Here is a 13,249-nt window from a genome sequence, read left to right as displayed (position 1 = left end):
ATCACACCTTACACACACATGATCGCCATCTCTGGCAGCTCAGATCGAAGTGCAACTGTCATGGTGAATGAAAGCAGCAATTTGGAGTGGGACGGGGAAGATACTGCTACTCTTCTCAGCCCCTCTCCAGATTGCTTGCCTCATTCAACATGACAGTTGCATTCCGGTCAGAGCTGCTGGAGACAGTGGTCATGTGTGTGATTTACTTGCTTGTGTGGATGTGTGTGTGTTTTCTTTTCTGATGGAGGCTTTGACTGAAAGTTAAATATGTAACTGTGTTTTGTTGCACCTGTCTGCAGCTCAATACGTCATCTTCACGGTGAGTAGAAATCTATCCATTTCCTAATGTCGTTGGTATTCCAACCTGGAGTTTCCTATGTTTGATTTAAACTTTGATTAGATAGTGATGATAAAGATCTGCACTTACTGCATGAAAACTTGGTGTTTAGAAAGGCAGTAGAAATGAATTGTGACCTCAAACACAACCAACTTTACGATAAGAAACAAATAAAAAAAAAATAGAAAAAAGGCATACAATAAAATAACATGGAAAATGAGAAATATTCACAACTGGGAAACTGTAGCATAAATGTAGCAGACATTTAGATTTTTTTATATTAATTGGACAGCAAAAAAATTATCAAAAATATTAGCAGTTTTATATCTTAAACTGAATTAAGATCTAGTCGTGATATGTAAATCAAGAACAACTCTAGAACATTTATATGAGCTCTCTTGGTCTTTAAATGTGATGAAGGGAAGGGCGTGTGTGACAAATGTTTTAAGGCCAGGTGGATACTTGGGTAGGATCCTGCAGTAAGAACAACACTGCTAAATAGAGTGCCCCAAAAATTACAAACAAAAACCAGGATCATCCGACAGAGGATTTTGGAAGAGAAAGTTATTGGGGACACGGAGATCAAAGAAGGAAAAATGAAATGGGAATCAAAATCAGATGGGTGAAAGTACCGATTATAAGACAAGGTTTTTTCCAAAGTCGTAATTTGATAAATCTAGGATTGTCTTACGCGGATTAAACTAATGCTACTGATGTCAACATTTTTACATTGTTTAGTAATGTAGTAGTCTTACATTTATAGGGGTCATCTTACATTTAGAGATGAAGCTTTGGCTATTGAGATCATGCAGATGTATTGTGAAGAATTCGGAAGGGAAGGGCTTGGCAAATGATACTCACATTGAACTAACCACTACAACAGTCTTATAGCAGTGGTTAAAATTTGACAATTTTGTGAAACACAGGAGGAAATAGCATTAAATTCTATCATCTTGCAAACTTTTTTTGTATTTGAACAAGTTTGCGATAAACATTCTCGTACATGTGTGGATACTGAATACAAACATTAATGCAGCTTTTAAGTAAAGGTAACATTCAAAAAGTAAATGTTGTTCTCCATTAGTTGATTCATAACCCAGACCAATATTTTATTTGGTTATGAGAGGCTGTAATGATTTACAAAGTGGATGGCAGATGAGAAATTCAGTCGCTGTTCTTGTATTAGAACACAAGGTAAAAATGTTACCAGCTTTTAATCAGCATTAAACATGATGGTGACATGTAGTTTCGAATAAGAAGGAAAATTAATCCAGAATGAAATGTCTCACAAAGTAAGTAGATCATAGTAAACTGACTGTAATTGTTTTTGCAAGAATAAATTGCAGTGGCTAGACCAGTTGTGGAGATAGTACCAACAAATGTCACTAGATTGTGGAACAAGGGAAAGCTCAAGAATGGGACGGAATCATACTTGTGATCTTTTACGTATGCATTATTTGGTGTTGTTACATATCACCTGCACACTTGAAGATATTGCAGTCTGTTTTTCACAGTTGCAGTCTGTTTTTCACAGTTGTTCAGGCTCAGCAATAAGAAAGGGTTGGAAGTGGAACAGACACATGAGCTTGGCTAAGAGCAAGCATGATTGCGGGGAGCTGAGCAGTGAGCGAGCAGCAAATGTCGTCGTGTTGCCAACCATGGGCATACATACTACATACTTTGGCTTTTTATGAACATTGACCATGTTTAAACTGCAGTTTGCCTGAATCCACTTTTAGTCAGAATCAAACTGACTTAAAAATTGGACAAATACTCAACAATAGTATTCATTTCTGTAGGAGATGGTAAAAGTCTAGATGGGGCCAGTGGCATGAGAGAGCAGTGGGCGGCGATTTGTTTGGAATTGTTGTAACATTCTCATGTCAGTACAGACGCGAAATCTGATATGTATTAGGGAAAAAAAAAGACAAATATGCTGTGTTCTCAGGTCCCACCATAGCAGCAACCTCAGAAATAGCAACATATTCAGAAGAAACTGCCAATTATTCGTGATGATGAAGATATAAATTTCACAGCTGTGCTGTTAGGATGATGATGATGATGATGATGATGATGATGATGATTATGATTAAAAATAGTGACACCACCGACTACAGGGTTAATAAGCAAGAAGGATAGAAAAGAAAATGGTCCAAAGATTAATGTAAAGCATTTCTTTTTGTTTATTTTATTTCTCCTAGTATTATCAAAATGTAGACAGTGGCAATAGTTTAGAATAGGCATAATGTTAACTTTTTGGTAGATACTTTAAGACGGTGAATCAGTTTTGATTAGTCAGAACACATTAAAAATCTATTTTTCTCAAGGACCCTCTTAAAAAATGTGGGATCGTCTTATATTCAGGGACATCTTATACCAGTATAAGATCTGAATGAATGTTGACTGAGGAAGGAGCAAAATAGAAGACTGTGATAAAAAAATTATAGGGAGACGTAAGCAGAGTAGGAACAAAGTTGGTGGAAATAAGATATAAGGGCTGCCTTTTACATTTTTACAGAATCAATTAAAAAAGAATTTATTTTGGTAGAAATTATCTCATTGTTCCTTGAAATACTCATCTTTAAAATTTACACAATTCAGATACCATTTTTTCCAGTCTGATGTTTGTACCTTAAAGACAACCTTTTGAAAAGATTTGGCAGCTTCTTGATGTGGTGAAAATCACTGTCTACATTTTTTTAAAAAAAATTTCCTGTAAGGGAATGAAAAGAAGTCATTAGGAAGTAAATCAGGTTAACGCCGGCAGTGCCACATAAATGTGACATGTGAGAGCTGGAATGATGCGACATTTTTGATTGTGCTAACTGATTCTTCCATCACCACTTAGTAGAGTAACATAACAATAAATGAAAAACACAATAGTGTGTGTGTCCTACAGGATTCTATAGAACATACACAGTATTGAGCTTTTAATTTATTTGCTTATTCGAGGCGTGCTGCCATGGGATGGTAGGCTCACTGCTGTTCATTTCTGGGCTGAATTTTATATTAATGCAACTGAGATGGACAGAATAAAAATAAATTACCAAATTTTAATTTATTATTTTTGTTTGTTTTTCTTGATTTCCTCCATGACCTATAGCAATCAAATATATGTATTAACTTTTTTTTGACCCACTAAAGTAATGGTTATGACATGGCCAGTGTAACCACAGGAATGAGAGATCACTCTTGGAAGTGCTCTGCCTGTGAACCATTTGTGTTGGTTTTGGTTTGTTTTGTAATGCAAGATAATACAAATCTGTTAAAGTTTCATTTCCTATTACAGTGTTAATTTTTTTTAGCATTTTGTTATATCTTTTTGCACAAGCATGTTTTTGAATTTTGGTTAAATTGTGCAGAATCCATCGGGAACACATTTTTAGCACAGCTAAATGTTGATACAGAAACGAATGTACTGCAGTCTTTAATATGCGTAAGGATGCCGCTCTCTATAATGGTAAGTCGTATGCTGACTCCCTTCAGTTGTGTTGCACATAGCATCAATGTTTTCTTGGCGCATCTGATTTGGGTCGACCTTCACAAAATTCATCTCCAGCGGAAGCCCCCCCAGAGGAGCAGACAGTGGCAAGGTGGCAGTGGTATTATTTTCTGAGAGGTAAAAACAGAAGGGATGTAATTGTGATTTATTGTACATTTGCGTAACATGATTACTCTGTCATTAACACTTAAGTGTTTGGCAGAGGGTTTGTAGAACCACTTTTAGGCTATATCTCTACCATTCCAGTCTCGAATAGCACACGAGGAAAATGAATTCCCAAATCTTTCTTTGTGAGCTCTCATTTATCTTATTTTTTATGACGGTCGTTTCTTCCTAGGTAGGTGGGAGCTGACAAAATATTTTGGCATTCAAAGAAGAAAGTTTGTGATTCAAATTTCGTGTAAAGATTTCACCACAATGTAAAACCCCTTTGCTTTAGTGACTGCTATCCCTACTCACTTATCATATCTTTGGTACTCTCTCCCCTACTTTGCAATAACACAAGTGAGCTGTCTGCTTTTTGAACTTTTTTGAAGTCTTCCATCAATGCTATCTCTGGTAAGAATTCCATACCACACAGTAATGTGCCAGAAAGGGGTGGACAAGTGTAGTATATGCTTCCACTTCAGTAGATTTTTCCTGCATCTTCTAAAAATTTGTTATTTTAATTACTAGGTGTTTAGTTGGGTTTACAATGGTTGAATTTGTGTTATTTATTATGCAACCAAAATTTAACACAATTTTTTAGCAGTCATATGGAGAACCTCATGTGTTATTGTTTATATTTAATTGCCACTTTTGCACCATATAGATGTCTTATTTAGATAATTTTGCAATTTGTTTTGATCTTATCATATGTTTATTTAATGATAAACAACAGCATCATCTATAAACAGTCTGAGAGAGCTGCTTGGATTGTGGAGCAGCAGAGGGCCTATAGCACTTCCTTGGGGAATTCCAGATATCAGTTACATTTCAGTTTATGTCATTTGGTATGATCTGTGACTTTTTTGACAGAAAATCTTGAATCCAGTTGCGCAACTGCAGTAGTACTCCATAGGCATTTTTTAAAGTGAAAACTGTGTCCAGAACATGGAACTTCAGATACGTGGAATTAATTGATATCTTCTGTCAATAGAACTCATTACTTTGTGTGAATGAAGAGACGTGCATGTTTTTCAAGAATGAGATTTTTTAAAACCATGCTGTCTCTGTCAGTAGATCATTTGCTCCAAATTATTTCACAGTGTTCGATTACAGTCTATGTTACAAAAATGTATTGTTACAAAATCCTACGGCAGATGGATGTCAGTGATATACATTTACAAGTCAACAGATTACATTATTGTGTGCTGGTGACAGCTGTGTAATTTTGCAGTCTTTAGGTATGGATCTTTTTTCAAGCAAGCAGTTGTTTATGATTGCTAAAAATGTATACTCTGCAAGGAACCTGACTGTTGTGTAATCTAGACTGGAAGATTTGCTTTTATTAAGTGATTTCAGTTGCTTCTTCCTTAAAAGTAATTCATACAGCTCTAATATTTATTAGCTCATTGGCCATCCACTGCTGGGTAAAGGCTTCCACCACACCTTTCCATAGGCTGCAGTCTTAATCTATACATGGCCTAGCTACTTCTACATATATTTCTGTTATCTGTCGGCCCCTTTGCCACAGATAAGGTAATTCTCTGTCTTTTCATATCTTTCTGCAATTCAGCAAAGAACTTATTTCATTCATCTGCCATCCATTCTCACGCGTACCACATACTGGCACTTCATTTTCATTGCTCATAATTACATCTTTCACTCAATCTTTTTTTTTCCCCCCTGCCAACTTATACCTCTCAAATGCTTGCTGCACAACCCTCAGAATTTGAATGGTTTTCACATTAATAGTCAAAGTCCCACTAAAATAATTCAGAACTGGTAATGCATACTGTTTATATATTTACTGTTTCAGACAAAATGGAATCTTTTTTTATGTAGTATGCCAGAACCACACATCACCAGGTTTACTCGTACATTTATTTCATTTGCTGTGCATCCAGTCCTAGTAGTCTGTACTTGTCATTTGTACTGCTTTGTATTAGCATCTGTTTTCCTGATTTGGAAACTCTAGAATAAATGCATGTATACTAGGCCCACTGTCTATGAATAAATGAGTGAATGAATATTTTCAGAAAGTGAAATCAGATACAAAGCAAGATTCCTTATGTCCTGTGAGGACAACACACTGAAAATAGCCTTTTATAGCACAGAAACAGTAACGTTTTAGTGACAGGTTGATGGTGAGCATCCATTATTATGAGAAAAAGCATGAAGCAGAGGTTAAATTGGACTGTAGAATGTAGTAGTCATGAAAACAAAAATGAGACATGAAATGAACTTAAAGCATTACTTACAATGTACGTTGAACAAAGATAGGCGGATAAGTAGATAGATAGATAGATAGATAGATAGAGAGAGAGAGAGAGAGGGAGGGGGGGCATATTAGAAAAGAGCAGTACCACCAATCTAATTGACTTACTGTTTCTAGGTATTATAAAATGCTTCCAAATACCTGAGATTTACTTATTCTGAGAGCTTTGGTACATTTGGTACATTGAGGAGAAGGCGTTTGAGATGCTGAAAACCTACCGAAAGAATCAAGAAACATGCAGAACTTAAAAAAAAAAATCAGAAACCTTCTCAGGATGACACGAATGTGCTTATGTTTTTGGCATTCTGTGACTCAGTAACAGGAATGATTAGCCGGGTCCTGAAGAGGCACAGAATTGATTCAGTCTTCATGCCTCCAGATGAATTCGACAACTCTTTAGATCTTTGAAAGATGATGTAGGACTCAGAATGCGTGGAATATACAGAATACCATGTGGTTGTGGACATTTGTATGTTGGGCAGACTATGTGCATTATTGAACAGCACCATATACAGCATGAGAGATGTTTGTGCCTGTGTTGTGATATCCTAAGAAACGAGCAGGAGCACAACTTGGTGTGGAAAAGGACACCAAAAACAGACGTCAAATTGCACTTGATGTAACATTTGTTATTAAAAAGCCAGATGGTTTCTGGGATAGTGTCATAAAAGAAGCGAGCAAGATAAAAATTTCTGAAACCACCCGTAATAAAGACAGCAGGCTGCAGTTAAGCACAAGATGAGACTTGGCCATTGGAAGGTTGATGCGCACGACTAAAATGTTACCTTATTTGGTCCTGGAATGGGTATCAGTGACGTCACAGGTGATAGCACTAGTTTACAAGGATGGCAGCAGCAACTGAAGGTCAGTCCCCACTTGACAATGACCAAGGGGTACTAGGTCAAAAGCTTGTGTATTTTAAACCTCTTGATGTAATTGGAAGCTGATGCAGACTGCATGTGACAACGTCACAGTTCTCTTATTTAACTAATAACTTTCCCAGCGTCTCATCCCTGAGGACTAAAGTTCTGTAGCAATATAAATCTTACAGTTTTGGCTTGGGTGAGCTGCCCATTGAAAAAGAGCATAACATAAAAATTTCTGATTACGCACAACTGATTATCTTCTTGGCCACCTAAAATTGCATCTGATTGCGTAAGGTAACACAATTCCTGTTGTTGTTGTGGTCTTCAATCGTGAGACTGGTTTGATGCTGCTCTCCATGCTACTCTATCCTGTGCAAGCTTCTTCACCTCCCAGTACCTACTACAGCCTACATCCTTCTGAATCTGCTCAGTATATTCATCTCTTGGTCTCCCTCTATGATTTTTACTCTCCACACTGCCCTCCAATACTAAATTGGTGATCCCTTGATGTTTCAGAACATGTCCTACCAACCGATCCATTCTTCTAGTCAAGTTGTGCCACAAGCTCCTCTTCTCCCCAATTCTGTTCAATACCTCCTCATTAGTTATGTGATCTACCCATCTAATCTTCAGCATTCTTCTGTAGCACCACATTTTAAAAGCTTCTATTCTCTTCTTGTCTAAGCTATTTATCGTCCACGTTTCACTTCCGTATATGGTACACTCCATACAAGTACTTTCAAAAACGACTTCCTGACACTTAAATCTATACTCGATGTTAACAAATTTTTCTTCTTCAGAAACACTTTCCTTGCCGTTGCCAGTCTACATTTTATATCCTCTCTACTTCGACCATCATCAGTTATTTTGCTCCCCAAATAGCAAATCTCCTTTACTACTTTAAGTGTCTCATTTCCTAATCTAATTCCCTCAGCATCACCTGACTTAATTCAACTACATTCCATTATCCTCGTTTTGCTTTTGTTGATGTTCATCTTATACTCTCCTTTCAAGACACTGTCCATTCCGTTCAACTCTTCGAAGTCCTTTGCTGTATCTGACAGAATTACAATGTCATCGGCGAACCTCAAAGTTTTTATTTCTTCTCCATGAATTTTAATACCTAATCTGAACTTTTCTTTTGTTTCCTTTACTGCTTGTTCAATATACAGATTGAATAGCATTGGGGAGAGGCTACAACCCTGTCTCACTCCCTTCCCAACCACTGCTTCTCTTTTATGTCCCTCGACTCATATAACTGCCATCTGCTTTCTGTACAAATTGTAAATAACCTTTCGCTCCCTATATTTTACCCCTGCCACCTTCAGAATTTGAAAGAGAGTATTCCAGTCAGCATTGTCAAAAGCTTTCTCTAAGTCTACAAATGCTAGAAACGTAGGTTTGCCTTTCCTTAATCTTTCTTCTAAGATAAGTCGTAGGGTCAGTATTGCCTCACGTGTTCCAACATTTCTATGGAATCCAAACTGATCATCCCCGAGGTCGGCGTCTACCAGTTTTTCCATTCGTCTGTAAAGAATTCGTGTTAGTATTTGCAGCTGTGACTTATTAAACTGATAGTTCGGTAATTTTCACATCTGTCAACACCTGCTTTCTTTGGGATTGGAATTATTATATTCTTCTTGAAGTCTGTGGGTATTTCACCTGTCTCATACGTCTTGCTCACCAGATGGTAGAGTTTTGTCAGGACTGGCTCTCCCAAGGCTGTCAGCAGTTCTAATGGAATGTTGTCTACTCCCGGGGCCTTGTTTCGACTTAGGTCTTCCAGTGCTCTGTCAAACTCTTCACGCAGTATCATATCTCCCATTTCATCTTCACCTACATCCTCTTCCATTTCAATAATATTGTCCTCAAGAACATCGCCCCTGTGTAGATCCACTATATACTCCTTCCACCTTTCTGCTTTCCCTTCTTTGGTTAGAACTGGGTTTCCATCTGAGCTCTTGATATTTATACAAGTGGTTCTCTTCTCTCCAAAGGTCTCTCTAATTTTCCTGTAGGCAGTATCTATCTTACCCCTCATGAGATAAGCCTCTACATCCTTACATTTGTCCTCCAGCCATCCCTGCTTAGCCATTTTGCACTTCCTGTCGATCTCATTTTTGAGACGTCTTGTATTCCTTTTTGCCTGCTTCACTTACAGCATTTTTGTATTTTCTCCTTTCATCAATTACATTCAATATCTCTTCTGTTACCCAAGGATTTCTACTAGCCCTCGTCTTTTTACCTACTTGATCCTCTGCAGCCTTCACTATTTCATTTCTCAAAGCTACCCATTCTTCTTCTACTGTATTTTCCCCCCCATTCCTGTCAATTGTTCCCTTATGCTCTCCCTGAAACTCTGTACAATCTCTGGTTCTTTCAGTTTATCCAGGTCCCATTCTCTTAAATTCCCACCTTTTTCCAGTTTCTTCAGTTTTAATCTACAGTTCATAACCAATAGATTGTGGTCAGAGTCCACATCTGCCCCTGCAAATGTTTTACAATTTAAAAACTGGTTCCTAAATCTCTGTCTTACCATTATATAATCTGTCTGAAACCTTCCAATATCTCCAGGCTTTTTCCATTTATACAAGCTTCTTTCATGATTCTTGAACCAAGTGTTAGCTATGATTAAGTTGTGTTCTGTGCAAAATTCTACCAGGCGGCTTCCTCTTTCATTTCGTAGCCCCAATCCATATTCACCTACTACATTTCCTTCTCTTCCTTTTCCTACTGTCGAATTCCAGTCACCTATGACTATTAAATTTTCGTCTCCCTTCACTACCTGAATAATTTCTTTTATCTCATCATACATTTCATCAATTTCTTCATCATCTGCAGAGCTAGTTGGCATATAAATTTGTACTACTGTAGTAGGCATGGGCTTCGTGTCTATCTTGGCCACAATAATGCGTTCACTATGCTGTTTGTAGTAGCTTACCCGCACTCCTATTTTCGTATTCATTATTAAACCTACTCCTGCATTATCCCTGTTTGATTTTGTATTTATAACCCTGTATTCACCTGACCAAAAGTCTTGTTCCTCCTGCCACCGAACTTCACTAATTCCCACTATATCTAACTTTAACCTATCCATTTCCCTGTTCAGATTTTCTAACCTACCTGCCCGATTAAGGGATCTGACATTCCACTCTCCGATCCGTAGAACGCCAGTTTTCTTTCTCCTGATAACAACGTCCTCTTGAGTAGTCCCTGCCCGGAGATCCGAATGGGGGACTATTTTACCTCTGGAATATTTTACCCAAGAGGACGCCATCATCATTTAATCATACAGTAAAGCTGCATGCCCTCGGGAAAAATTACGGCTGTAGTTTCCCCTTGCTTTCAGCCGTTCGCAGTACCACAACAGCAAGGCCGTTTTGGTTAGTGTTACAGGGCCAGATCAGTCAATCATCCAGACTGTTGCCCCTGCAACTACTGAAAAGACTGCCGCCCCTCTTCAGGGATCGAGCGAGGTGGCGCAGTGGTTAGCACACTGGACTCGCATTCGGGAGGACGACGGTTCAATCCCGTCTCCGGCCATCCTGATTTAGGTTTTCCGTGATTTCCCTAAATCGCTTCAGGCAAATGCCGGGATGGTTCCTTTGAAAGGGCACGGCCGATTTCCTTCCCCATCCTTCCCTCACCCGAGCTTGCGCTCCGTCTCTAATGACCTCGTTGTCAACGGGACGTTAAAAACACTAATCTCCTCCTCCTCCCTCTTCAGGAACCACACGTTTGTCTGGCCTCTCAACAGATACATCTCCGTTGTGGTTGCACCTACGGTACGGCTATCTGTATCGTTGAGGCACGCAAGCCTCCCCACCAACGGCGAGGTCCATGGTTCATGGATGGGGGGACTGTAAAAATATGAGAGAGAGAGAGAGGGAGGGAGGGAGGGAGAGAGGGTCAATACAATGCTTCATACTGTTTGTTACCCTTTCACCCAGCAAAATAAAGAAATTATAACCAGTGCATTAAGATCGAGAATTTCAAAAAAATTAAATTAAAAATTAATTGAAGTAGATTAAGTGTTCCACTAAATATGTAACACTAATACAAGAAGTTGATCAGTTGTTAAAATCAGTGCTTGATTTCAGCAATAAATGAGAAAAAACTGTAAATATTGGCTCCACTTTGCATAATGTGTAATGATGGAAACTCAACTTTTTACCTTCTGTCACATGACTCAGATATTGGTTTCAAACTTTTAATATGACACAGATAGATGTGTGCATGGTCTTAGTTGACTCATAAATATTGGGACCAACTGACCTAGGTAGTAAAGCTGGAGCCAAAGATAAAAAAATTCCACAAAATTATACTCAAAGAGTATGTGAATTAACGATCCTGCCTTTGTGTATTCACTGGAATAAATGTGAGGTATAGGAATTGATAAGTAAATAGAATTTCCTTAATGTTCCTGCTGCCTTATCAGACCTTCTCTGGCAGCACAACACTTGTGTGTGTTTATTAATGTGATGAATAGGAGGAACCCGTAAGTCATACAAGAAACCTCTGACTTTCTAGTTAGATATATACATGCTCTCTTATTGGTTCAAAAAAGATTTTTGCTGTGGATTTTCTGGTAAATACATTTGTAGTTTGTCTGTGAAATTACATCTTGGTATTTCAACTGCAGCCATGTATTTTATTGTACTAAGTGTTCATGCTGTTTTTCTGTCATATTTTGTTGGAGAAATGAAAATAATTTTTCTGTAATTATTTTTTCCAGGTACATGAGAAGGATGTCATTGGAATTGCCCATCATCCCCATCAAAACCTACTGTGCACATACAGTGAAGATGGACTTCTGAGGCTGTGGAAGCCTTAAAGCCTCCTGTATCAGTTTAGAAGGTGCCTCTAAAAATGATACGGAAGCATGCAGTGTAATAAATAGACCTGGAAGTGCCGTGGACACTTTGATAAAAGTGAGAAGTTAGTTATACAGCACATTGTTTGTGGCATCTAAAACGAGGTGTTTTGGTGTCTTAATAACTTTTTTTTCTACATTTCTGTTGAGGAAAGTTTGCTTCTTCGGATCATTCCAGCAGTGCCTGATTACAGCAACTAAGACTCAGTTATCATACATAATGTGATTTCCTTGAAGGTTTTCAAAATTGCCAAATGTTTCAAGTTATAATTTAAATATTCCAGAAATATTTTATTAATGGATATGAATTTGTGTTTGTTTGAAACAAACTGGTGTTGGTGAGACACTCATCAATCCTGAAGTGGTTGTCTATGTCAATAGATATTAATCTTTTGTTTCTATGATTTATTCGATATGTGGGCAAATTGTGTATGTATCAGGATTTTTGTACACGTGGTTTTCCTTTCTTCTCAAATTGCTTAGTAGTAATTATCCATAAAAATTATTGATACACAAAAGTTTTCTGCAGTTTGCATTGCAATTGCCTCAGTTTTGTAACATTTTTGGCTCCTTGAAAAGATGTTCTTTATTTTTCGTAATCACAAGAGGTTACTGTGGAACATGAGGCATCTTTGTTTAGAAAATTTGAAATGATGTTTAGCAACAATAAATTCCACACTTACATTCTGTTTTCCTGTAGATTTATGTTTTTATGATGAACAATACAAGGAGTGCATCTTGTGAATGTGTTTGTGATTATGATTGTGACACCAGTGTCTATCTGAACATCAGATTGATGTACTGTTGGCTTACATAATTGCCAGATATGATTGTTTCTGGAGATCTGCTACAGTTACTGGATTCTTTGTTTGACGTTTTGTATTTTGACGATGGTTACCAGTGGTGGAGTAAAAACAAACATTATCATTTGTCGATGTGAGTGTTTTTAAGAACATGCCAGTAATTTAAAGATGATGTGTGATATGTATATAATAAAAAAGTTTTAAGATATTTGGTGTAAATTACTTTTATATTCACTTCAAATTTTTTATCTTAATTTGAAAACAAAATTTAAGTTCCCGTGTAGTTGAACTATATAATTGCTTAGATAGTTTTTCATATAGAGACATTGTTTAACACTTCAAATGTTTCATTATCTGTATAAGAAACGGCTAGAGATTACACTTCACTTGTACACTGCTATCTGATGCCTATTTTCAGAATATGTTTATTCACAGAATGATTATAGCAG

General features: G+C 37.5%; 1 protein-coding gene across 1 annotated transcript in view; it reads left to right on the top strand.

The window, feature by feature from the left end:
- The window catches only part of LOC126195110 (WD40 repeat-containing protein SMU1), a 116,320-nt gene extending 103,312 nt beyond the window's left edge, over nt 1-13,008 (top strand). Inside the window, exon 11 of the mRNA XM_049933580.1 lies at nt 11,860-13,008. Within this exon, the coding sequence (XP_049789537.1) occupies nt 11,860-11,958 (99 nt within the window). The 3' untranslated portion in view covers nt 11,959-13,008. The remainder of the gene's footprint in view (nt 1-11,859) is intronic.
- Nucleotides 13,009-13,249: the final 241 nt, after the last annotated feature.

Source organism: Schistocerca nitens, chromosome 7 (genome assembly GCF_023898315.1).
Source record: "Schistocerca nitens isolate TAMUIC-IGC-003100 chromosome 7, iqSchNite1.1, whole genome shotgun sequence".
In the NCBI taxonomy this organism is placed as follows: domain Eukaryota; kingdom Metazoa; phylum Arthropoda; class Insecta; order Orthoptera; family Acrididae; genus Schistocerca; species Schistocerca nitens.
The sequence above is the reverse complement of the archived record's forward strand: the minus strand, read 5'-3'. Positions and strand labels throughout refer to the sequence as shown.